This window comes from Falco cherrug, chromosome 5 (assembly GCF_023634085.1).
Source record: "Falco cherrug isolate bFalChe1 chromosome 5, bFalChe1.pri, whole genome shotgun sequence".
NCBI lineage: Eukaryota > Metazoa > Chordata > Aves > Falconiformes > Falconidae > Falco > Falco cherrug.
In genome coordinates this window covers 22501527-22528368 of record NC_073701.1, presented here as the reverse complement: position 1 = coordinate 22528368, position 26842 = coordinate 22501527, and the positions used below count along the sequence as shown (strand labels likewise).

Genomic DNA, 26842 nt, shown 5'->3' with positions numbered 1-26842 from the left:
ACTGCTCTCTGTGAATCCAAATGCCTGAGATGTGGTGAGAATTGTTTCTGATTAAAGATAAATTTAGAAAAAGCAAGAAAATTTGGGAGAGTTCTGGGGAGAGAACTAGTTGGGAGTTCATGTCAGAATTCTGATATTAGCTTTGTCTAAATGAAAATGAGAAGAAATACTTTTTTAAAATTAAAATGCTTTTTTTGACACTTTCTATATAAGAAATGACTGAAAAGCATCTCTGCAATTTTTTTTAAATAAAACATTCTGTTCTTTTTTGAATCTTTTGTTTTAAATTAACCTACATTTTAAAGAAAAAAGTTAAAATAATAAAAAGATAAAATAACTTAGATGATGGATTTGCTTTCTTGTTTCAGGCTGCATGAAAATAAAACGGCCCTGAACATTTTCCATATCACTTCACTCTGACAAGGGTTTTTTCTTCTGCTTCAGCAAAACTAGAAAATTCATTGTTAGTGCAGATCTTAAATGCAGATAGCTCCTCCACAGCCACACTGTTGGCATAGGTGTTCAACCACTGCAGGATGGAGGCAGCAGAACTTCATCCTGCTTCTTCGTATCCCTGCCTTTCCCTTTGCTGCCAAACCTGCGGTCCCAGGCCTTCCCATCCACCATGTTCCCAATTCAGAATAAAACAGGAAGGTTCAAAAGAACCAGGGAAATTTTCTGGTGATTATGTTAGGCCCCTGGTGTTCTCTCCGTATATATGCATATGTGTCCATATAATGCAGATGCAGTAAATAGATAATCCAAAACCATTCGTTTAAAAATCCAACCAAGAAAAATACTTCTATCTGTTGTTGAAAAAATTCAGAGACCTGACTGTAACTTTTCACTCCTTTCACTTTTTATTTTGTTAAAACAAACATTAAAACCCCCTTTCTTTTCTCTGTTTCCATTTACTGACATCTGATTTATGTTTTGAGCCATGTAAACACTTAAGTGTACTGAAAAAAAGTCTCTTTGACTTCAGTAAGGCTCCTTACATGTATAAGTAGCTGCAGGGCCAAGTTTATAATTATATGTTTGTATAATGTTAGCCTTCATACGTTTATCCATTCCAATTTTAATTCTCCATTTCATAAAATCTATGATCAAATTTTGGAGCCTGAACTAAGCTGATGTCGTCCCTTTTAATTTAGGACTCAGCCCTTTTATTCTCCTCCTGTGTTTTATTTTTATTAGTTGCTTTCTTTTTGTGCTGATGTGCAGCACATATTGTAAAAGCCACTTATTAGAGCCAGAATTTTACAGCATGGAGACTGTCCTAATAAGGAAAAAAAACCCCTAGCCCTTTATTGGTGAGGTAAGAGAAATCAGGCAGTGGATAATTTTTTTGCTGATTGAGAAGGATAAGGTGCGGTTTGGCAGGTATCACATTGGTTTGGCATTTGCTGACATGGTTCCTCTTTTCTGCAGTTCAAATCTTTTGCAGAGTAGACAATCAGGGAGGGCTTCCCCCGCGCCCTCCTGTGCCTTTCCCTCCCCTCTTCCTTCTCTTTTTCACAGGCGTTCAGTGTTGCCGTGAAATCTCACTCTGACACACAAACTGGATGCGGTAGCGAGAAGTTTCTGCAAGTCTGACAGTGCCATACTGTAATCACCTTTTTAGGGAACAGCGGGCACGTTGGAACAGTTTTCCATGTGGGTTGTTCTGTATCTAAAGCATTTAAACAGTTTGTGAAGTTGTCAGAAAAATCACACTTTAGTCCAAGGTATTATAAATCTAATTTCTTTCTTCTCAAAAATTTGTCATTGAAGAAAAGTACTAACTACAAGGTTTAGTTGATGCTTTAAATTACCCAGCTGTTCTTCTTTCAAATTGCTTTGAAGGCACATAGTGAATTCCGAAGACATGTCTTTAAGCCCATCCTGGGCTTAAATACAGGCTTCAGATCTGAAGTCAGTATAGTTCCTCACATTTTAAACTGAATTATGATGAGGAAAGTTTCAAGCAAGAGCAGAAGCTAGCATTTAAATTCTTTCCTTCCTCAGCCTCTGTCTCTTGGTAACTGAAATATCAAGCCAAGTATCGGCTCTGTTTGAATTCACTCTGCCACACCAGGAGACCAAAAGTGATGTAAAGTGGCTGCCTCCTTCCCACCTGCTACTCCCCTGTGGTTCTTTGACTGTAGGAGGAATAATGGTTAACCTGGTTACTAAATGCCTAGTTTTCTCTGTCACTCATTTATTTGCTTGTGTCACTTGTAAAGCAATAATACATACACACACACACACAGAGTAAATCTAGAGTACATATCCTGTTATTGTTGAGGTTAGCTTACTGTAGGCAAAAGATGTGAAAAATAAACTTGGATGATAATAAAGCAGAAAAGAAAAACAAACAGCATTAGTAGCAGGGATTGGATTGTACCAGTTCGCATTAAACAAAGCATACAGATACACCATTAGGTGTAGGCTACTGCAAAAGCTTGCTGCACAACCATCTTTTTTGGGTTTGGTAGGGGTTTTTTTGTTTGATGCCTATTTGTATTCAGACCCTTCCTCCTCAAAGTCAGAATCTGTCTTGAAGATCAGGGACTTAGCTAACTTCATAGTCTTCTTTTTTTTAATTTCCACCCACCACATTTTCATGTACCTTGATAAGCAACACTGAGAAATATTCAGAATCTTGTGAGCAAGAGTGACTCCAGCAGAACCTGGCATGCCAACTGGGAAGGATCAACTCTATACAAGCATTTTTGATTCTGAACTCTGAATCTTTTTCAGATCATTTTCTATCTGCTTTATACTTCTGCTTAGGTGGATCTGGTCCTGCTGCAGGTCCTCCAGGTAAAGGTTTGTGTATTACAGAGCAAAAAAAGATGATTCTTGCTCCAGACAGCTTAAAACCTTATTCAGAAAGTACCTCCTAACTGGCACACCGTGCATTGCAAGAATTTGAGAAAGCAGCCCCTGAGGAAGCAGCCCATATACACTTGTTTTCCTTCCCCTCATACTCTAAGAAATGTGGAGGCCTGTCCTAGAGGTGTGTCCTTGAGACCAATGCACTTGTCGCTACAGGATGTGAGATTTTGGCTTCTGTTTGGTTAGTTGTAGACAAATTGCTTGCAGATTTATTTTAACCATAAAAATATATTATGTGTTTCAGAGCAGAAGATTTTTTTGGCTTGCCAAATTCCATCTGTAATACGTTCAGCACTGGAGTTGCTTCAGTGTAATTATGGAAGTACCTTCCAGCATCACAACTGTTGCTGTCCTGGCACAATCATTTTATGTGTATGTTTTGTTTTGTTGATTGTTTTTTTGGGGGGGGTGTTGTTGTTTTTGGTTTTTTGTTTGGTTTGCTTTGTTGGTTTTTTTTATTGGAGTTTGTAACTCGGCAGTAGAATCATGGGGTGAGTGAGCCTTACAAGGCTCAATACACTGCATGTTTCAGCATCCACAAATGATATGGACCATCATCACACGCTGACATGGCGGTGGTGGAACCTTTATAGTCTCTTTGTTCATATTGAGGTTGTTCCTGGCTTTCCAGCTGCCATGAGCTACAGTGGCCTTTCCTTTGCCATGTCCTTTCTTTCCCTCTTTCTTTTTTCCTTCTCTTTCAGGTCTCTCCTGCTGCTGTGTTACATGACATTTTGCAAAGCCCAAAAAAAATGTATTCTCTTGCATACTGATTTATTCAAAAGTAGCCTCCCATTTTTGAATTAGTGTTGAATAATAGCCTTGTGTATCTTGTGTAACACCCATCTTTCCTCTGAAGCAGGACATTTTTAGGATCGTGCTCTCACAGGAGGGAAATCACTGACATGGATTCTGGGTGTGTACGGTAGTATTGTGCATCTTGGCCTTAGTCATCTGCCTCCTCCTGGAACAGGAGTGGTCAGACACATTGTGTCAGCAGTTTTCTTTGTCAGGATTTGAAAATGCCCCAAAGCCTAATTAACAGAGGTCACATCTGCTTCCAAAGCTAGTTAATTTTTTACTTCAGTTAGATTAAGGCTGAGGACTAACTTTCTTCCAGTTAGGCTATAGCAGAGCGGTTTTGAAGTTCTTTGCAAATGCAGCTTTTCCTCAAGACTTACCAACATGCTAAAAAGCTCTCTTAACACTATATCAATGCTACCTTGGTATTCCCATCAATCTTTATCTATACGGCCCTGAAAGCTTCTCACTGACAGCATGTGCATTAGCATGAATTTGCAGCCCATCCAGCTGAGAATAAATACTTGTGTATATCTGAGAGCTGTATTTGGTCCTTTGTCATTCTGGGATAGCCATGGGGTTAATTCCTTACTTGATTTCCTGGATTTTCTTCTCTCAAGCTCACTCAACGCCCTTTGGAGTGATGGGGTAGAAGCAAAAGTCTGGCTTGGTACCTTTCACCCAGTCCTATGCTTGTAGCCCCTGAACTTAGGTGAATGCTCTGAACCTATGAAACAATATTTGTTTCTGTTACACTCTCTGTGTGCTAGTCATTTCTTGTGCTGTTCTGCCCTAGCAATTGTACCAATATGTTTTCTTTTCCCAAAAAGGATATAATTATGGTTTTCACAAGATTATAGCAAGCAGGGATTTTGCTGTTTAGTGCCTAGTGCCTGGCTTTTGGTCCCTTCCAGCACTTCTCAAGATGCATGACATCATTTTTGCATGACATAATTTCAGTGAGTCTGAGTCCTGAAAAGAGTGATAGTGTTGCAAGGGTAGGCAGTAGGGAGTTTCAGGCTTGTGAGAGTTTAAGGCACAAGGCTCACAGGTGTGGGGGAAGAAGATGGAGACACCCATTAAAATGCCATTAGGTGAGGAGTGACAGGGGCAGCCTGGAATGTGAGAAGAAATCGGAGAAGGAACTGGAAAAGATTCTGGGGAGCTGAAACAGAGGAGAAAACCATTTGAAAGTTTTCTCTGTAACATAAGAAAGTAGGTAGTGAGGCCTCCCCTGGAGCTTCCCAAATCTTTGGTAATTTTGTGGAAGTATTTTGAGCAAACTTTGGGCAAGGATGCAGAAAAAACTATATATGTTTATAGCTATGGACTAACACTGACAGCTACTCTGTCTCATGCTCACATTGAGCTGGCAGAAGCACCTATAAATACAGCCAAGATCACTTCATTGGCAGAGGATTGCTAATGTTTGTTTTATGCCTGTGTTTGCGTTAGACCAATGGGTTTTACAATACCTTATTGATGTAGGTAATGCCCATCATGCTAGCCTCTGGATCCTCCAAATGGATGATTTTTTTCACTGAACATTCCTGTGTGTTAGTTGGGTGAGAAATGAAGCTCAAGGGAATTTAAGTATCTCACACAGGAACCTGTAGCAGAGAGGGGCCAAATTAATCTAAATCTTGTATTTAGCATCTTAACTACCAGCATGTTAGCTTGAGTTAAAAGCAGGCTTAACTTATTTTTCCATTTAGAGGATTACTGATCCTCAAACTCTTTTGTTACTTCATAATTGTTAAAGTTTATCTTCTTCAGACAGTTAACTACCGTATTCTGATTTACTCAGCAATCTCAGTCAATTGAATTGTGGTACAGGTTGGACCACCTCTTTGTGAGCAGGAATTCAAATTTTCTTATGCTTGTCATATCTTTATTGTGCCCAAATATTCTGCAATTTACATTGCCAAATCATCGCTTACCAAATGTTATATTTTTGCAGGAGTATATTAAACATAGGTTTGCTATCCAGCACTTGGTTTGTGCCTTTCAGGATGCAGGACTTGAATTCAGTGAGAACTTTCATAAAGGGGTAAATTGATTTGTATCTCTGTTGCAATGGGCTTGTGTATCTATATGAATAGTTATGGATTGCTGGGAAGGGGATACTTGGATGAACTGTGGCATATGTGAGTAAGGCCTAAGGTCTGTTCCCTGGTGTTATTATTTCTAAGGATCCATCTGCTGTGCAAATGCCTTGTTACAAGAGTCTCGGTGGCTTCCTAAAACACTCTTCCGTCTTGCAGTGCAGGTGAGACAGGAAATATTTTGACTTTTAATCAAGATGAAGTCCTGCAAGAGCCAGTATTGGAAGGGCTGGCTGACGTTCAGGTCAGCCCCATCTACACTGTGGGACTGACGAGGGTGCAGTGAGAGCGGTGGTGCACAAAAACCTTCCTATGTGTTGTCTTCTACAGTTTCTGTAAGACTGAAATCTCTGGTGTAGAGCTGGTGTTTACTCAATCACCTTTTGAGAGTCCTACCTCACAAAGTTGGCTTTCTGCACCTGTTGAAGCTTGAGAAGCAGAGGGGTTTGGCAGCAGGTTAACTCCTTGTTTCCCAATGGTAGGGTGAGGATCCTGCATCCCATTTTCCATACTTTCAGACACTTAAGTATATCTCAGCTCACAATACTGTGCTTCAAAAAGGTGCCAGGCTGTGTTGAGGCATGCTGCCCCCTGTGCAAAGCCTGAGGTGCTTTTGCAGTGACATTGCTGTGAGATTCGTGGGCTAAACTAGCTTCTCACTCTTTCTTTCCCATTTCCCAGAAGGCATAATGCTTTTTAAAATGTAAACTACTGATTTGGAAGTACCCGGTAACACAAAGCATTACGCAGAGGAGAGGCAGGCTATCACTTGCTTAGAGAGAGCTCAGGGGAGGATGTCTCTTTGTTCAGTATGCCAGCAAAAAGACGTCCCAGGATAATAAATTCTGCCAGTGGCTTTCACACGCTTTCAGGCGCAGTGATGGAAGTCGGCATGGTGCAGCTGTTAGAGATGGGGTTGGGAGGAAGCAGTCCATGTACCTGCAAAAACTTCCTTTGGAAGCTGCTGGAAAAGCTCCTGGTAGTTTCCACAGGTTTTGGAGCAGGCATGAAGTAGTTGCAGTCAAAGCAAGAATCTTATCTGCTGCATGGTTTAGGCTAAAAGGAGTGTGTTCATCTATGTCTCTTTTTGCATTCCATAAACTGACATTATATTAGTAATAATACCCACCAGGCAGAAGTTAGAAGGGGTTGCAAGGATTAATTAACATTTGTAGAGCACGTTGAGGTCTTTTGATGGGAAGAAGTTAGCAAGTGCCAGGTACTAATACAACAATGAGGGAAAATAGCTATCCGTCTGCATTCACTCTTGGAATGTAATGGATTATACCAGGAGCTTTGGCTTAAACATTTTTGTGTGTGTGTGTTTAAGGATGAATTTTTTTTATTACCTTTTCTTTAAGAAGATCAGTTGAATCTGTAAAAAGGCTTTGTCTCCTGGTGATCAAAACTTATAATCTCTTATATCCTCTCACATTTGGAATTAGACTCTCTTTTGCCTGCAGTTGCAATCTGTTCCTGTTAGCCGTATTGCTTTCTTACCACAGCACCCCTTTGCTATCCTCATCTTGATGTCCACCTCCTTTCACTTTCCTTCTGCTGTTGGTCATACCTCTCTCTTCATTAGTCCGATCTACTTTGCTCCTTCACCTTTGCTGTCCTGGACTCACATGACATTTCTATTAGCAGTATGGTGAAATGCAGATAAAAGAAAGTATGTGTTGTGTGGCATCAAACCAATGCTTTGCAGACCAGTGCATTGGTCATGGTGTGCAGAGGCAAGGGCAATCACAACACAAAGTAATGCTGTGCTTTCCAACAAGGGCACACTCATCACTATCTGGAAGCAACCCAGAGCTCATGGGTCCAGCCCAGGTTAGTGCTGCTCACCCTTTCCTGCAACCCAGGTGCCAATGTGGGAGGAGCGTGACTGTATCTTGCCTGTTGGACGGGCTGGAGCTGTGACAAGGACTGAAGGCTTGGGGCCAGGATTTGTATCTGATGAACATGAAGCACAGAAGGGGCTGGGGGCAGGCCGACCAGTTAAGGCAGAGGATGTCTGTTTGTCACTGGAAGATTTGCCAAAGAACCAACAGGACCTGATCAATTGCCGTGAACGTACAACTGGCACTAACAGCTCCCTGTGTCTATGCAGGGCTCATCTGTGTGGGGATGCTACCAGTGTAAAATGTTTTGCAACAGCTATTATAGACTGATTCCCTTGGTGGAACTGCTATTCTAGAATGAAATTGAAAATAAAAGGAAAAAAAAGTGTACCATAATAATTGCTGTGAATTGGAAACATGCTGTGTATTGCAGAAAAGCTCCTTACTCTTGGCACAGGATCTCCAAGGGCAGTTCCTCTGTGTTAGGTGTCCTATGTCTCTAACAGCTGTGTATGTCCCATTGGAAGTCCACAGACCATGGGCAGTTCTAGGGCAAGCTAATTGTTGTTTTCTTCCATTCCCTAGTTTTTATCTGGATGTTTTCTGTGAATAACTTATAAATTGTAGATAATTTGCTAGTGAATCTTTGAGATGGGAGAGGTTTTTGTTGGATGCTAGAGTTCTGTGGAACATGGGGTTTTTTTTACTATTTAAAGAACAGTGGCTTTTAGATTTGTGTTTTCAGTGTGATTGATCTGCTCTCATAAACTCAGCCAGCTTTCACAGACTTTCTCCAATAGTTTACACTGACTTGTTTGGAATTTTGTCATGAGTAACTTCTGGAATAAGGATCACAGTGGAGCAGTGTAAAGGGAACAGACGTATCTAAGGGAAAACTAATTGAAAGGATAAAGCCAGGGTATTTTATTGTGTTTATGCGGGTGTAGTCATATGATGTCTGCAAATCATTGTAACGTTACTGTGCTGTTCAAAGTGCTGTACGTGACCTTGCATATCTGTACAGGCCTGTTTTATGGAAGGGTTTTTTTACCTTTCATGAAGGTGAAAGACACATTGGAATTAGCTTTTGGAGAGATGCATGGAATGTATCTGCCCCTAATCCTGTTAGCAAATGACAGGATCTGCACTTGTAGTTCTTCTGCTGTCTCACTGAAAATGTCTCCTAATTGCCTTGGCTGTTGACAGTAGGTTTCTTAAACACCTGAGAAAGAGACAGATGTTTGTCCATGTTAAAAGGGAACAGCTATGAATTTCCCTTGAAACCAAATCTGCACCTGCACAACATCCGTGAGTTGTGTGCGTGGGGAATTGGTACCGGAAAACTTTGAGACACCTGATATTCATTATTTTTTTTTCACGTTCACCATATGTTGTAGCACTGAATGTATTTATAATGCTGTGTCCCCCCTAAAGTGGTTTATTTCAGTTAGCATAAGGCTTCGTGGTCCACTCTGTTTTGGTGCATGTTCTGCTCTTACATTTCAGCTGCTTTCCTGCTTGCAGCCTTTATTTCAATATTTAGTCTGCTGTGGTGTGTTAAGGCTGTGTCCTCCTCTTGCATATTTTGTGTCAGAAAGAGTGGATGAAAAAAAGGTTATTCTGTTGTTATCTGAATGATTATCTGGTAAAATTATTTTTCCAGGCTCCGTGTGTGCAAATAGAAGCCTTGTACTTTGTTCGTCAGCACAGTCTTTGCTGTATTTCTGAAAGCTCCAGCAGACATCAGGGACCTGTCTGGCTCTGAGCAACAGTCATTTAGTTACAATCTCTAATCCCCTGGGAAATACAGAGGAGTTCTGATGCTTCACAGAGCCCAGCCTAACGCTAACACCCATACTTCTGATGAATCGAGCAATACAAATAGTGGGTTCTGACTGTTAGGCTATTTCAGGTCACATAAAGTTTCAGGCAAGGCCAAAGGAGTTACTACTGAGTGATGTGTGGTCTGAGTAATCACAACTGGTTATCTTACAGTTTCCTTTCTCTCAGTCAGGGAGGGCCTTGGCTTTCCAGGCCCTGGACAGCCATATGAATCTGGCTGCATGTTGACGGCAGAGCCACTTCCCCAGTCCTGGTGTTTTTGCTGTCCTTCCTACTTCCCAGCTGATTTCTTTCCCTCTTCCCAGTCCTCTGAATATTTCTCCATCAACCTTTCTCCATTCCCTATCTCATGCCCTGCAGGGACGGAGGCTCCTCATCCATTGCTCTGTCTGTCTCTCCTCTCCCCTCTCCCCCTCCCCAGCTCAGGGAGACATCTTGTTCTAGGCTCCTTCCAACAGCCCTGGTCCCTGTTTGATCCCCGCTTCCACATTCCCCCTTCCTGCCCCGCTGGTTCTCTGTCCCAGTCTTGTATAAATCCATAATCAATTTCAGTGTCAGTCCTAAATCAGAGACTGATGTTTTGGTTATGGAATAGCTATATATAGTTAGGAAATAACAATAGCTGTAGCCTATATGCTGATCCATCCTAGGCGCAGCTGCATTGCAGTGATAGATGGATCCAGCACTATTGGCGGGTGCTGTCCCTTATATCAGTCGATGTGATGCCTTGAACTTTCTTGCCTTCAGGATTCATCCACTATAGGCTCCTGGGCCCTGGTTCCTCATTACACCCTGCAAAACCTGGCAGGCAAGTGAGGAAAAAGCATGAGTGCAGAAGGGGACTCTGCTCATAGAGATTTGTCATCTTCAAAAACCAAGGCTTTGTTTCATGTAAATTTCATATCTTGTTTTGGCAGGGTGGATGGTGAATAGGTATATGCTGGAAATTGACTGTGAGTAGATTGGTTATGGTGATAGAGGATTAGAGCGTGTGACCGAGATTGGTTTGGATGTTAATGAGTCCAGTGATTCTGAGTTAAATTTTTTAGTGTTTGTCCCCATATGATATTTGGTGGAGCAAGTACAGGTTGAAAATAAAGCAGCTTCCCGTGTATGAGACCAATCCTCATGGTCCTACACTTCCTATTAAAATACAGTGCTCTTACAATGCAGCAATCCTGTTAATCTTTGTGGAGGGAATGAAATACAAGTGTGCCTTTGTTATTTCCTAATGTGATGTGTTAAACAAGCCTTCAAAGCAGGTAACCGGGGTGAAAGGAGAGGAGAGGAAATTGAAGGCTGGGTATCCAGAACAGCGATGCATACATAACTTAGAATAATTCAGTTTGTGCTTTCCTGAAATTGTAGCTTTGTTCCTGTTTGCTAATTTAGGAGGATGCAGCATACTGTTTTGGAATAAGAAAATAACACTATAAATAATGATTTATAAAGAAAAAAATTAAACTTTTTTTCTTCAGAAAACATTACCTGCTGCAGTTACAAGGCTAAACTGGACACTGAGCAAAAAGTGAAAGCTGATTCTCCTTCCATCCAGTTTCCTTGCCTTTGTCTCTATAATGAGAGCTTGCTAAAATATCCCTTGTTTCTGTCGCTGCTGTAGCTACACTAGGGTGGAGGCAGTCTCTACCCCAAGCACCATGTTCTGTAAATCTGGTTTTGGCTCACCTAGCTGAGGTGGTGCTTACAGTAGCAATGCTTGTCTGGAAGGGCTGCTTTTTGCCATTGCTGCCCTCAGAATTGAACCATTAGGAAAAAACACTGGGATGCTGTAAAAAGCCTGATGTAAAAAAATGTTGAAGCTGCTATTGTACCCTAATCCCAAGGATAAGAAACCCAAAAGTGCAATTCAGCTGGAAGGTACTTATATCCGTCTAACAAGTAAGCTGAATCTATTGTATTTTACCCCTCTTTATTAATTAGTTTACCTCTCTCAAAGTATATCCTCCAGGTACAGAACTAAGACAGACCCTGTTCTGCTTAATCCACAACTTTGAGTTGCACTTTGGGAGTCCCAGCTGGACGAGATACAACTTTGTTCAATAATAGCACTCTGTTGCATTTAAAGGGAGGTGGTTACATCAGAAATCTTGGCAAAACCAGACCATTGCTATAGGTATAGGGAAAGGGAGCAACAGTAAATTTGGGAATCCTCTTGAAATGGATTATAACTGTTGTGCTTGAAGAAAAGAAAAAGCTTCACTTCTTAATGACAACACACTTTCCACTCCAGCCTCTGGTGGAAAAAATGTATTACATGTGATGCGAGTTTTTTATTTTTAAATAGAAAGAAGAACTGTTTCTCATATTCACTGCTGAGAAAAAAAAAATTATATATGTATGCATATAATATATATAGAAAAATTGGTCTCGGGCCATGAAAAACAGTGCTGTACTCTTGTTCATGTTCCTTCCCATAAGGCTGCACAGTTCCTTGTGTGCTTTTGCTCCAGGTTCCCCACAGGCTGTCTGATGGGGTGTCTATCCCTGCCTATACCTACCTCAGTGTCCTAGTTTAATGACATGACTATGAAGGATGAGAAAATGGCCCATTAACCCAAGTCCTCCTCATGCCTGCCTTCCCTCCCTTGCCTTCATTTAAAGACCTCTGATAGATATTGTAGCTGACGACATGAATTTTGCACGAGTTTAAAAGATGTTTGGAGGAAATACAGAACTTTGTGGCTTGAGCGTGACACATTGGAGACATCAGTTTGTCTAAAGGTGCCTGTAAAAAAATACACGTTTCATTCCTCAAATCTTTTGCATATTTCTAGGAAAACCACAATTCTCGATATGCAGAAGAGCTTTTTTAAGATACAAATGCTCGTGTATGTCTTCATTTTTAATTCCTTTTGTCTTGAGTAAATGTCTCAGTCATGAGTTGGAGTTTTATTTGCAATGAAATATAAAAAAGGAGGAGTTAGATCTTAACTTTGTATACATTCAGTAAGCTAGCAATCTGAGTTATATAAGTGCCTCGAAAGCCATACTGAATACAAGTGCCCAAAACCACAAGAAAGAAAATTTCTGATTTGGCTTTGTAGCAATTGTGGATTGTATATTCTGGGGCAAAACCTTTAAGTCCTTACTTATGCCTCAGCTAGGCAAAATGCCCATTATTCTCAAGTCATATGCCTGAAATATTACTGGGTAAGGCTGTGGCATAAATTATTTTGGTTTTTATATGCAATAAAGCACTAGAAACTGGAGGTGGTGCAGCAAGCAGAAAGCAATTTGTTATGGAGTCAACAAACACCACATCAACCACAGTGGTATGCACAGCGATTGGGTTTTGCTCCCACTTTTAAAGTTTGAAAAATTAGGCTTGTTTTGTACACTTTTTTGCATGTTTTTCATCTGCCAGGGTTTCACCAGATTTCTGGGTGAATTCCACTAAGCTTCAAGGAAAGCAGTAAAAAAGTAATAGTTATCAGCTAGAAGGCACTTGGCCAATTATTGTTTTCTGCCCAGTTACTTTTTCTTTTTTTCCTGTGAAACTCCTAAATTAAAACAGGTTAACTATACTGCACTACTCACTGACAGGTCAATGTCAGTCTATTGTGGATGAAGTAGAGCATTGCAGACTTCACATATTGAGAGAATTACATGCTTTTCCCTGGGACATTTCCAACGAGTGCTTTTATCTAAATATAATATATTTCAGAGGCAAATTTGACATTGTTTCAGTAGCTGAAGGTTTTTACCCTTCATGTTAGTGGCCCTGCATGCAATTTATGCTGAGGTACACAGAGGCGACTTACCAGAGGTATTTGAATGTGGTTGGAGAATCTGCTTGCATTTCATATTATGAAACAGATCATCAGTTTTCAGCCATGAGGAAAGAAAAAAAATAGGCGCACACATGAGTCATTCTGCCTTTGTGCAGAATGATGCAGTGATGTTACAGACTGGCTCTAACGATGAGGCCCAGATTTTAGGGCTTGAATCTAAACCCAGAGCAACAGTGCTGTTATGAGCAGAAAACTGCAAGAAATGAGACAAGGCATTGGAAATCCTGGGCGTCTATGCAACTGAAACATATATTTTCAACAGAAACTAGTAATCTGGGAAGCCAGAATCTGTCCTAGAGGCTTCAGTGCCATGTTCAGCAATGAAATAAAATCGCTGGCTACTTTTGGCATGAATTACTTAGTAGTCACCAAATACTTTTGTTGTCAGTGTGGAGTCATTTTCCCTTGGCTTGCATATCACTTTTTATACTTCATTCTTCAATGTGGATTACTTGTACATTATTTTTTTAGAATCAAACTGTTAAAGGGATGTGTACGTTCTCTTTTCTTACCTGTGAAAAAACCTAAATGTCAAAAACATCAAAAGGAAAGAAACCCTAGAGAAGAATGTACAGAAGCCAGACCTCTCAGAAGATCTTTTCTTTCCCATACTTAACTGTTTTGTCATGCAAACAAAATAACAATCTCACAGCCAGATCCTTAACAAATATAATAATCTAATTATTTTCCCTAAATGAAAAAAAAAAAAATTGTTAAAATGCATATTGTTTTGTCTTTTAGGTATTTTAGATCGAGGTTTAAAGTAGGAGAAAGTCTTCTAAAGGTATGGCAGGAAATTAAGGATGCCCGATCTGAAAAAAAGAACATTCTTCTGCTAACCCACTGAATAAGTGGTTATGCAGCAGAAAAATAATGATCCTTGAACTCTTTGGAGCTATGAAATATAAGAAAGGATATTAGAAACACACAGTATGAAAATGATGTTAATGAGAAGGGAATACATCGAAAGGTGTGTCAGTCTCTTCATTTTTCCCAGAGAACTATATGGATATCTGGGTAATTTGCCTGCTCAGGAGCGTAGCTCCAGAGAATGTGTGGGTGAAAAGAGTAAAGGTATTTGTGAGTCAGAAATAAATTATGAGCAGAATGAGAAGGCATGTACCTTCTGTAAATGGAACACTGTAGTATCTAAGTCCAGCAGGTGCCACTGTATAATCTAGTCTGACTTTTCATACCTAAGAGACAACGAAATTTCACCAAGTTGTGTCTATAATGAGCCCAATAATTGGTATTTAACTGTGGTATAACTTCCAGAAAGGCATCCTTCTTAATGTGGAGATGCAAGAGATGGATGTTGCATCATTTCACCCTCACTGTTAAAAACATGTGCTTAATTTCCAGTTTTAATTTGTCTAGGTTTAATTTCCAGCCATTTGTTAATTTTATCCACTTGTCTCTCCTACATTCAATGTGAAAAAAATGGTGCATGTCAAATTGAGAAGTATGTGAAAAATATGGGTGTTAATAACAGCATTCATGCACAACATTGGACTGAGAACTGTGGTGGCATGTCTGCATGTCTCCAGCATAATCCCCTGTTTTCACTCACTACATCTTTTTGAAACATGAGCATTTTGGACTGAAATTCTGCTCATTCCCTTGTAAAAATGAATTTTCTTGAGCAGGTCGGAGCAGCATGCTGGCAGCTGTCATTGAATTATGGAGGAATGATTAAAAGAAACAGTTTTCCCCACAAGTGCCCCCCACCATTTACCACATTTTTAGATACGACTTGAACGAAATACAGCTGACATTTGACACGCAAGCTTGACAGAGGCATAATCCTCTGGAAACATGTACATTTGTTATGTTTTTTTGAGGTGAAGATTGATCCGTTGTTTATACCCACATTTTGAAGAGTGCCTATCATAATACAAAATAAATGAACAATGAAAAAATTAAAAACATATGCAAAAATAAAATGGTACCAAATATCAAGAGTGACACAAACGGCACTCCCCAGTGGGTATAATAATGGAGTCCATCCTCACCCCACCCATCATTTCGGGAAGAGCCTGGGTAAATAGAAAGGCTTTCTAAGAGTGCAGAAGGCCAGTAAATGCAGCTTCTATAGATTGAGTCTGGCAGTGAAATTTGTCATCAAGGATATTTTACTGACATCCTCCGTCTGCCATCAATATGGAGACATATGAGGCAACATATGTCGCTTCAACTGCTGTGGTGTTAGGTAATGAAGGGGAAGGGCCTTAGAAGTGAAGGTGCAGCAGTTTGATACGGAATGAATGATCTCATTTCTTGGGGTGGACCACAGCGAAAATCAATCTGTAATAGATGTAAAGGCTTCTAGATAACGAAGTTGTGGGGGAAAGAGCTTGCTGAATAGGTACAGTTGTGTCTAATTGAGGTATGTGTTGGGAGGGAAGTGCTATGAATGCAAGGTGTTTTTGCAGGCAAGAGAAAGGGAAGACAGAATGGCATTTTACTGAATCGTGGGGGAAATAAGAGGGAGATTTGGGCTGCCTGTTTAACTGAAAAATCTAGTCTTAAAGGCTTTTGTTCTGTTCAGAAATTTTTCACATATTTTTGGCACCCTTCATGTGGAGTCAAAGCTCAGATCCATAGCTCTTCTTTCTTCCTGCCTCCTCTACAATGGAGGTTTTTTTAAGCAAAAGTTTAATTTAAGTGATCCGGCTTAAATTGGACATATGCTTTTTTCCGCTCCTGTGAAAAATGAAAAAGAAATAAGATTCATCACGTTTAGCTTACAACTCACTGAGAGCAGGTAGTACTACAAATGATTACATTTCTCTTTAATCAGAATACACACTGTTTAGAGATCTCCTATCTTTACAAAATGCCTACTGTAGCAATCCCCTGAGCCTGATCAGGAAATTTCAGTGCTGTCATAATTCAGACAATAATAATAATGTTGTAGTACTGGGCAAGAAATGCTAAAACCAAAGTGCCTTAGATAATGTTTGAACTGATTTGTGGTTTCAGCTGGAAACCAGCTGAAGCTGGATTGTATGAAATGGTTCCAGCCCCACAATCATCCTAGCTATAACCAAGTTCCTTACTGGATTATAACTATTTAAATTCAGTGCTCGACATAAAATAGAGTGGGTGCCGAATTGAAGAAGTTCTGAGGCAGATGGCCCCATCACCTATATTCCCAATCCAGCAGAGTTAATCTTCCACTCTAGGCTGTAGAGTCACCCAACGCAGTCTGAGGGTAATGTTTTAGGCTTGTTCAAATAATCAGGAAATTTGTTGCTGACTTCAGCAGGTTTGGGATTTTGGTCCTGGAGATAAGAATCTGTCCTACCCACTCAACAGGGCAGAACGTCTGTTGTTACTTGTTATCCCTACCTAATGTGGTGGGAAATGTCCTCTCACATAGATGAGATGCTCAGTCTCCTGCACTTGAGTTGTGCTGTGTGGGAAGTATGATAGACTCAGCACTAATGCTTTACTAGGCCAATAACACTGATTTTTCTCATGTCAGAAACATAGAGAAGAGGAGAAGCTGCCAGCACTCTGTTATTTTTGTGGTTTTGGTTTTTTTTTTTTTTCCTATTATTTGGCATTTAGACTGAGAGCATGTTATCTTTGGTGACAAGGTATAGGACAGTTTCCAAGTCACCATCTTTTAATCTGAATATTTAATAAATGGTGTTGCCTATCAGAAGGCTTGGCTTACCTCTTTGAGATCACACTGTGCCGTGCTCTTATTGCCTGAGATAGCTGGAACAACTAACTGTAGAGAGACATTTGCCTGCAAAGACTTTGAACAGTTATGTGGAAGGTGACAAACTGATATAGGGTTAGTTTAATGTATTTGTGGTGTGTGTGTGGTGCATGCTGGGCAGCAAGGCTGTTCTCCAAGGGTGGAGAAACAAAACAGGCCAGCATGGATAATCAGATTTCCATCTGTCTGATATACAGAGCTGAAATCTTGGTCATACTTTTTATTATTTGTTTACTCTTAGTCCAAAGAATTCTGAAAAATGCAGGCAAGTGGAAGAGCTCCCAGATTGATTTTGCTTGTAATGGGTGGCTAGAGAGAGCTGTAACAGTGGGAGAGTGAGAGTTAGTCTTCCCACTCCCGGTAGGGAGGGTGCCTGAATTCATGTGTTTGCCTGTGGTTTACTTTCTATGTGAAATTAGTTTGACACCCTAGGCAGCAGAGGAGGAAGAGGCTGCTTAGATAACTAAGGGAAAGAGAGTGATGTACCAGCCAAGGCAGGCTGAATGAACCCAGTGCATAAGGATTGAGAGAATGGTGAGATGAACACTGTAGTCAGAAGAGTGTATTTTTCATGGGCAGAAATGGCATTTGTCTAACTTGCACCATCTTTCTTGTGACTGAATTTCTCATGGAAAGTCAGTGGCAGTTAGGGTGACTGTGCTGAATCATTTCATAAATGATCCTGCTGTCAGTTTGCTCACAGCCTGGTCATTAGCCTATTCATTAACGTAGCCAACCTGAACTTGCATTTTCAGCCTGCTCTGCTGTCAGTCTGTGGCAGCTTAGTCAGGTCCACTCTAGCAAAGCTTGTATTTCCAAGGCAAGACAAAGCAGCCTGTAGAAGTACAATCTCGGAAGTAGTGTTAACGTAATAGTAGAGAAAATATGATACAGATCTATAAAATGCATCTATTAGTTGGTGGTATGACTATTTCTAGACTGCTGGGGATGTTTCGTGCATCCATGCTGGTGGCATAGAATTGAATACCTAAGGTGATCCTTACGGGTGGAACCCATACCTGGTGTACTTGCTTGCTGTAGGAAACCACTGTGATATGCAGTGAGGCAGTGGATACACTTTAAAGGATATTGAGAGAGATTGTCAGCTTTCTTAACATATGATCTATATAATAAGTGTGCAAGGACAGGAAATACATATCTGTCATCATTTGCCTTATTTAATGGGTACCATTAAATGGGAGGTTTTTGCTTAGGGTATTTCTTTCTTTTTTCTAGTTTTCTGAGAAATTGATGGTTTTAAATAAAGGCATTTTAAAGAGGCTTTTAAAAGCACTTGCTCTCCTTGCTGTGTAGGAGTGTTCTGTGTGGGTAGAGAGAGCAGGATAAACTACTTCATCCTCCTGTGGTGTCACTGCAAAGACAAATCCTGAGCCATAGGCACTGGGAATCAGCTCAGTTGTGGCCATTATCCAGCTGCCAACAGCGTGCCCTCTCCTATGCCCTTACATTTGGAGTTCAGAGCTGAAAAGATCATAGGCTTCTTGCAGCCAGAACATCTTACTGAGTGGGCTTTCTGTAGTCAGTTTGCTAATGCAGTTCATTCCAGACAGTCTCTGTCTTCTGCAAATTAGAGACCCCATCGGTTTATTATTGTATTTCCTATGCTTTCTGTTCTAGACCTAAATGATATGTTGACCCCCCATTAAATTGCTTACAAATGACAGGACATGCTTTTTCTTGCCTTCCCTGTGTCACCTCTAGTGCTTTTAACTAATCTCCTTCCTTTCTTCCTCTTCCCCCTACTGTGATCCTTCATGGCCATGCTGCTCATGGTTTTCACCCTCTTTGAGAGGAGCTGTTTCTACAAAGAAAAGGTTGCAAGCTCTTGAAGCCGAGCATGAAAGTAGCAAATGAAATCCTTCAGTGCACTGAGGATGAAAACACTGTTCTAGATCTGGAAAGTGGCTCAGTCATTTTGGGTTTTTAACTTCCATTTCTAATTTTTAAAGCAAAATTGGGATAATTGAATCTCTCCTGAACCTACACTTTAACCCTTCTTTCTGCAAAGGAGAAAAGTAGTACTAGAAGAAAGTGATGGTAGAGGCTTGGACCCAAAGAGTCTGATGCATGACCAAATCAAAATGTTTTACTTGCATTTAATGTTAGAATATTCCTTGAAATGCAAACTTTAACTGTGCTTGTTTTTACTCGGTACAGAACTCTTTTTTTTTTCTCTATGTGCATGGCTGTACAGCTAGCTGAAATGCATACTTGTGCAAGCAAATGTGACTTCTTCAGCTTTATGTACCAGACCGTTGCTGAAAGCAAAGTAAATGAATATCCTGACTGGGCCTGGCACATGTTAACTTCCTATTTCACTTTGCCTGCACAAAAAAGATAAGAGGAATGCCAGCCTTTCCCTTTATCTCACGCAGTAATAATGCACCTCAGCAAAGATTTGAATGGGCCGCAGGATTACTAAGATTGTAATATCTTGCTTTCCTTTTCAAGTAGGATGAAACTAAATGTAATCATCTGTTAGGTTAGATGAACACAATGGGTTCTCAGCTGTAGGCTTTCATCACAGCAGTGATCTTGTATGATTTGGCCTGGCAGGGCTATGGGCTCACAGACATTTTGTTGGTGTCAGGTGTTTGGCACTCAGAACCAGCCACTGAGAGCGGTTGTTATACTTGTGTCTCCTTGCTTCCCAGTCTTTCAGATTTAGAATACTGTCACCATTTTCGGTGTGTGATATTTAGAGGAGGCTAATGCAGAGGTGATTGGCTAAGTCCAATTTCATTTATGCGGGCTTGAGTGATAGTCTACTCAAATGCTGCCTTGCTGTGTGCATTCTGGTGGGATCATGGTGCAGTCTAGCAGGATGTTTGCTCAGCTACAGAGCTGGGCTTTTATGGTCTTGGTATTTTCTAAGGAGCAAATCGACAGTGTGGTGTGGTTGCTGCCTTCATTGTGGCTATTTTGTCAAATTCATTTCTGAAAAAGAAAACAAACCCAAGCTTTGAAACTATGCATCTCAACACCACAGCATATTTTCTAAACAGCATATGGAGCAGCCACTGCAGCCATGCTTACTGTGCTCTGGTCAACTGCTTTTTGTAATTTTTCAGTCACAGTGTCCCATGTACTTTGTTTCCCTATCCCTAATGCTCTGTTGGCAGGCTGTCCTACCAGAGAAATGATGATGATGAGGAAGAAGCAGCCAGAGAACGTCGACGACGGGCTCGACAGGAGAGGCTGCGGCAAAAGGAAGAAGGAGATCTATCAGGAGAAGTAATGGAGAAATCGGAAGTTAATGCCCAAAACAGGTAAACATCTGATGTTTACTGACAAGTCAATAGTAATTTTTGTTCAGAGTAGAGAAGTATCCTGAAGAGATCTGTTTTGCTACTTAAATTTCAAGCACCAGGTTTTGTCATCCTTGCTCTAAAGAGGACCTAAGACTGAGGAGCACCAGTGGCTGTGTCTACTCAGTGTGATGGGAGCATCACTGAAGCTGGAGTTGAGGCCATGCTCATGACCCATTCCCAGGTTGTCCTCAGGGCTCTCTATGGGGCAGCTCAGCTGGGGCTCATGGAGGGAAATACCTCTGATGCATCCTGCTGTCAGATCCCCTCAGGCATGACTGGGTCTTGCCTTACAAACCTCCACATCTTTTGCCCTGCTTATAGGGGCCATGGTGTCATGAAACCAAGGCACGTGGGACTGGTGGGCACCCAGGCCTCAAGCTGCAGCTGAAACATGCCTGCAAGGTGCTGGGTGTAAGCCCTAGGCCTCAGCCCTCATCTGGCACTGCCAGATCATATGGCTACAAACAGCAGAAAAGCTTGTGGAGTGAGGCACCATCATTTCTTCAGTTTCACATAGTCACAAATAATATATCCAGATTTCCAGTAGCCATAACACAACTGGTAGAAAAGAGCAGAAATTAACATTGTGATATCAAAGGAACAGATACTGAGCACAAGTAGCATTCTATTAAAAACAAGGAGAATGGATATAGATAGGAAATCAGCAGCATTTCTGATTGTAGATTATAATCTTTTTCCACAATAGAAGAGGGGATACCCCCCACCAAAAAAAAACCAACCAAAAAACCCCAAACAAAAAACCCCAACCAAACAACCAACAAAAAACACACTAGAAACGGGGAAGAAACCTGCACATAGGAGAATTAAACAGCTGAATTTTGAAGGAGTCATAAAACCTCCAGGGACTGAGAGTAAGATCCAGTCCTGATGCCTACAGGTGTTGAATAGCATGTCTTACATTAAGTGCTATGCTCACTCTGTTTTCTAACAGGTTATTGTCATTGTACAGACAATCACAATGTCACTGCACCCTTAACTGCCAGGCTATCCTGTTATGGGCTGTGGATGTTGTTGCTGAACAGGAGTAGCTTCTTGTTGCTAGAGAAGTCCACTGAAATCAGAAAGTATCTTGCTCGTGTGGCGTCTTCAAAAACTTTGCCTGGTGGGAAGACTGTGCATAAAACGTGTATGCCTCATGGCAGGCTGAAGGAGGCCTTTTAATGCAAGCTAAGGTTGTCCAAGTGTTCTGCTGCAGGCTGCAGAGAGGGAAGATAATTTTTTCGGGGCTGTTCATATTTCAGCTGTTCCAAGTGCCAGGGACCATTCCAGTGCCTACTGAGGTCAGTGAGACTCCTGGGGACTTCAGTGGCTGTTGGAGCTGGCCTGGAAGGGAACTTTTCCAGGCTCTGACATTGTGAAATACCACATTCCTATACATGTAGAAATGCCAAAATTAATCCCCAGAACTATTTTGCTAGATTTTGAAGTATGCAACCTGTTGTGTTTTTAAACCATGGAATGATGTTACAGCAAGTTTTTTTCCTAGAAACAGTTAAGCACATACATTGTTAGAAAGATATTTTTTTTAAACACAAAATTGTCACTTTTATGTAGTGTGACAGAAGAGGAAACGAAGCGTACTACAACCACTGGGGGAACAGATGATGAAGCTGCATTGTTGGAGAGACTGGCAAGACGGGAGGAGAGACGCCAAAAACGTCTACAGGAAGCCCTGGAACGTCAAAAGGAATTTGACCCCACGATCACAGATGGGAACTTGTCACTGCCCAGCAGGAGAGAAGTAAACAATGTGGAAGAAAATGAGACCATGGGGAAAGAGGAAAAGGCTGAAACACACCGAGGACGCTATGAGATTGAGGAAACAGAAATGATTACCAAATCATACCAAAGGAACAACTGGAGGCAAGATGGGGAAGAAGAGGAAAAGAAAGAAGAAAAAGACAAGGAGGAGCTACAGGATGAGAAACCAAAGGAGGTCCCCATAGAAGAAAATCAGGTAGATATGACAGCAGAAAAATCCACAGATAAAGAAGAGGTCATAGAAACAAAAACTCTAACTATAAATGCAGAGGAACACAAAGCAGAGAATGATACAAATGCTGTACTGGAGAGGGAGCAGAGTATAACTGATGCTGCAGATAAAGTGAAGCTTAAGGATGAGGAAGAGGCTGAGGAAGAAAGGAAGAAAGCAGAAGAAAGGGAGAAACTTGAGGCAGAAGAAAGGGAGAGGTTAAAAGCAGAGGAAGAAAAAAAGGCAGCTGAGGAAAAACAGAAAGCAGAGGAGGAGAGGAGGGCAGCTGAGGAAAGAGAGAGGGCTAAGGCAGAAGAGAAGAGGGAAGCTGAGGAAAGAGAGAGGGCTAAGGCAGAAGAGGAGAAGAGGGCAGCTGAGGAAAGAGAGAGGGCTAAGGCAGAAGAGCAGAAGAGGGCAGCTGAAGAAAAGGCTAAGCTAGAAGCAGAGAAATTAAAGGAAAAACAAAAGATGGAAGAAAAGAAAATAGAAGATAAACAGGTAAAAGAGAAGAAAGTACAAGAGGAAAAACCTCAAGCAGCTTTCCTAAGGAAACAGGTACAGTAAACATTTTGCACCAAAATAAGACACCTGTGGTTTGTGAGAAATGTAATGCAAGAAAAAAGATTGAATTGGAATTTCCTCACAAATCTATTGCTGCATTGAGACGACTGATACTTGAGCTCTCTCCCTTGCTCTTTCCTTTAAAAACTAAAGCTCCTTTACTTCTGCTTACCAGTAATGCAGTGCACAACATGCCTGACTTCACCCCATAATTCAAAGAAAACTGCATGTTCAGACCTCTGCATGTTTTTTGCTGCCTTTTTTCTGAGCTGCTATAAACTGGCCTAATGCAGTAACACATGAGGTGGAGGCAGACACATCTTGACACAAAATATTATGAGCACCTGGTAAACTGTGTGAGGAATGTATGTGTTAAATGCAATCACAGGAGAGGGCACTCTGCTGGGAGGTGTGAGCATGATGCCATGCAAGGGGGAGAGGCCCAGAAGGGGAATGGGAGCATTGAGAAAGGGTGGAGGGGGCACAACTGCACACGGAGATGTAGGCACAACAGCATATGATGGAGATGTGGCTGCACACTGGACTGCTACATCAACACAGTGTGGAGAAACAAAAGCGCAAACAGATGCAATGTTTTCATATTAAAAATAATATTAAAAACCCAAAAACAAAGGGAGAAGAAAAAGAGGTTAAAATGGAAGCTAAAAAGGAAAAGTTACCAGATGAGAAGCTCCAGACTACCTCCAAAAAAGATCAGGTAACTTGCAAACCATTGATTTGGATGTTGTAAGGAAACTTGAGATAACAAAATAAATAAGAGACCTGTAACTGAAAGTTGCTTGTTCAGCAAAGTACTTAAGCACGTGCTTCACTTCAAGGATGTGGGTAATCCTGCTGAAATAAATAGGGATAAAGCTACTTATGTGCTTAAAGTTAAGTAAATGCTTAAGTATTTTGTTCTTTTGGGGCTTTAGAACCAAGTCCTATTTGTCTTAAAACAAATATTTCAGGAAACTCAGTTTGGTCAATAATGCAAGGATGGTTTGCGCGCTAGGGATAATTTTTTTCAGAACTGTATCAACTAATCCATCCTTCTCTGGTTTCCTTCCACTTTACTATGACCTTTTTCCCTATGACTGAGACCTACTCTTACAAAGTAATAATAAAAATAATAATCTAGGCCCTTTGACCACCTGACTGCCTTAACTAATGATTTTCCCCCAAACTGCAACGCCTTATGGTATAAACTGTGCATACCCAAGATTCTTCTTTTGTTTTAAAGATAAAATCTACAAAATTTACTGCATTGCATTTCCACTGTAAACACAGGAGCTGGTGCCATGGTGTTTTACTGTATGGTAAGTAAATAAGATTTGGAGACCATTTACACTTCAGGTTACAGCTGGACACAGCCATGCTCAATGTTGTGTAGTAGCTGTGCTTTTGGGTCAATGCAGCAAGTATCAAAAAAGCCCCTGTATGAAAAAAAACAACCTAATCAGATGTTGAGACTGGTCAGAGTCTTGGACGTTTGGACCCATTTGAGTTCAGCCAGGTCTATGTGGCTTAAAGGGAGCCACAGCACAGGGCTCTAGTAACAGGCAGCTTGCTGCCTGCCCAGCTGCTTGGGAGCATTGAGGGTTATAGAGGGTCTGTTCCAGGGTCCTTAGTTTTTGGATTAATTTGAAACATGCTGTAGGTGCTTAGCTCACCCTCAGAGAGTGATGAAGGCAAATCATGTTATGAGGTTCTATGTCTGGTTGCCTGGCTTGCATCATCCAAGGTACCATGTTTTGAGTAAGGTGCATGTGAAATTGAAAAGGGAAATGAAGTGATGAAGATGGTTAGAAGAAGGGTTTGTAATGAACAGGGAGATTGGCAATACTAGAATAAGTTACTCTAGAAAGGGGATAAGTTGCATGAGACCTAATGGCGTTGCTTTAGAATAGTGCACTAGAAAAAGTAAACAATCACCCTACCCTAAATCAACCTGACTGTGAAAGCAGAAGAAAGAGCTGTACAAAAAGTAAGGAATAGATTATATTAAACGTTCTTCATAAGATAGAATCGGCTTTTAATATTCACTGTTGCGCACAATCTTTGAATATTACAAGTAAATGTAAAAAAGAGGCTGTAACTGACCACAAATATTGATTCTGGGTGGGACTTTAGATGCAATCGTTCTGCTTGTGTTTATGTGGGAGTTGTCCAGTCAACTCCCACTGGAGCTCTCATCATGCTTTTAAACCATAGCCACAGGGTTAGATTTTTCCAGGAAATTAGTAAGACTTTGAAAGTGACTTGTGATTTTAGTGCTTCCATTTTTGGATGCTCAAGCTGAGACAGTTTAAGAAGTCCCACTTTTAGTGCAACACTGAATGCCCACCCACTGAAAGGTAAATCTTTTGCATGTGTATTAAGCTTGAGCATTCAATGTGTTTTGTTCTGTTTTGAAAATCGTAACTGTTGTTTCTTGGCTTGTGAAGAAAAATCGACAGTCTCAGACTCCAAACCAAGTCAAGATCAGGCTCCCCTCTCCACTTCTCCCTGCCCTCCCTTCAAAGACATAAAAGTTCAGTGAGGCCTATTTCTGAACCATGTATGCAGTTAAGAGGACGGCAGTATATCCTGAACAAGATTCTGAAGGAATACAGTGGATCTACATAACCAGATTTTGCTTGTGTGGTTGTGCAACACAAGCGTATGTTATTTCTTTATGTGACCAAAATCTGGCCCTCGAAGTTCAGGTTTTGATCAAATCAGCAAGTAAAATGTGTCTCCTTTTCTGAACTGCTCCACAATTTTTGGTTCTCAAAAGTGGCCTGGAAAGTTTGTAAGAACAAGCTTTCTCATGATGTGAGACTCCTGGTATTTCCTGCTTCTAGTTTGGCTAGACGTGCTGCAACAGTTGCTGTTCTCATGGTATTTGGGTATGGTAGTTGGCTCTAAATGGAAGCCCTAGACCCAGATGCCCACAGCTTTTAAGTCACCAAGTAATTAAGCCCAAATAAGGAATTAAATTTGCCAAATGGCTCCAACCTCAGTAACTGATTCACTGTGGTCTGAAGGTGTTCAGACTCTAGATTTAGAAATCTCAGCTCTCAAATATTAGCATAACACCCTAACAGGAAAGAAGCAGTGTAGAGAAATATTAAAATATAAATAGATAAAGCTGGAAATTAGCTAAACATACTTTTGGTTGTGTTCCATCTTGACTTGACGGTCAAGATTTGTGAGTGCATGTGAACTGTTTTCAGCAGTTCCACGTAATACCACCTGTTTACTCCAACTGGAGTCAGTGTAGTCCTTTTTACTGAATTTATCAGAAGCTGAATTACTCTGTAATTTAGGGAAGCACTGAGACAAGGGAAAGTACTTTTTCTGTTACCTGCCTTTGGAATGGGATGTAATGGTTTCTGCTTCTGTGCTAATGGATCTCTGTTTTAGCATTAAAATTAGTAGGAGAAGTATTGGGCCCAAAAGCTGTGTAATGTTTCTGTAATATCTTGTTTTATCATCTTTTTGAAAAAAGAGGCCAAGCTGTATTAGTGGTTTTCTTAAATGCAGACACATTGCCATAATTCCTAGTGGTTTCTGAAATGCTATTTCTTAACCTATTAATTTTTAAACTGTATTGTTTTAATATTAGTTTTCTCAGTGATTTCAATTAAGATGTAAGAGACATGACCATCCCCAGTGGACTTCAATACATCAGGCAGCTGGAAGTATTGGCTTTTTCATGAGACTTAGAAAGGTCTTGATGAAAATCTCAGCAAAGGAAATCCTGTGCTCTCAAACTCCCAACACAGACATCCTGGCATGTGAAATCTTGCAACAATCAACATCGTCGGTTTTGGTATCACCCTGACTGGGACTGATGGGTTAGGAGATTGCTAAGAGGCAGCAGAGATTTTTGCTGTGAACATGATCATGAGCTACAATCTTGGCCAGATTTGGGAGCACCCAGAAGATGTTACAGTC

The 26842-nt window shown here is 40.8% G+C and overlaps 1 protein-coding gene across 16 annotated transcripts in view; it reads left to right on the top strand.

Moving 5' to 3' along the window:
* The window catches only part of CALD1 (caldesmon 1), a 202827-nt gene that overhangs the window by 147086 nt on the left and 28899 nt on the right, over nt 1-26842 (top strand). For 9 of the 16 annotated variants that reach the window (XR_008732325.1, XM_055710913.1, XM_027807573.2 and 6 more), the window contains 3 exons: nt 20158-20304; nt 21922-22894; nt 23535-23618. Coding sequence is in view for 15 of the 16 variants with exons in the window: in XM_055710913.1 (XP_055566888.1) it covers nt 20158-20304; nt 21922-22894; nt 23535-23618 (1204 nt within the window). In the remaining variant the exon portion in view is untranslated. The remainder of the gene's footprint in view (nt 1-20157; nt 20305-21921; nt 22895-23534; nt 23619-26842) is intronic. The other 7 variants (XM_027807567.2, XM_055710922.1, XM_027807571.2 and 4 more) reach the window with 1 other exon arrangement.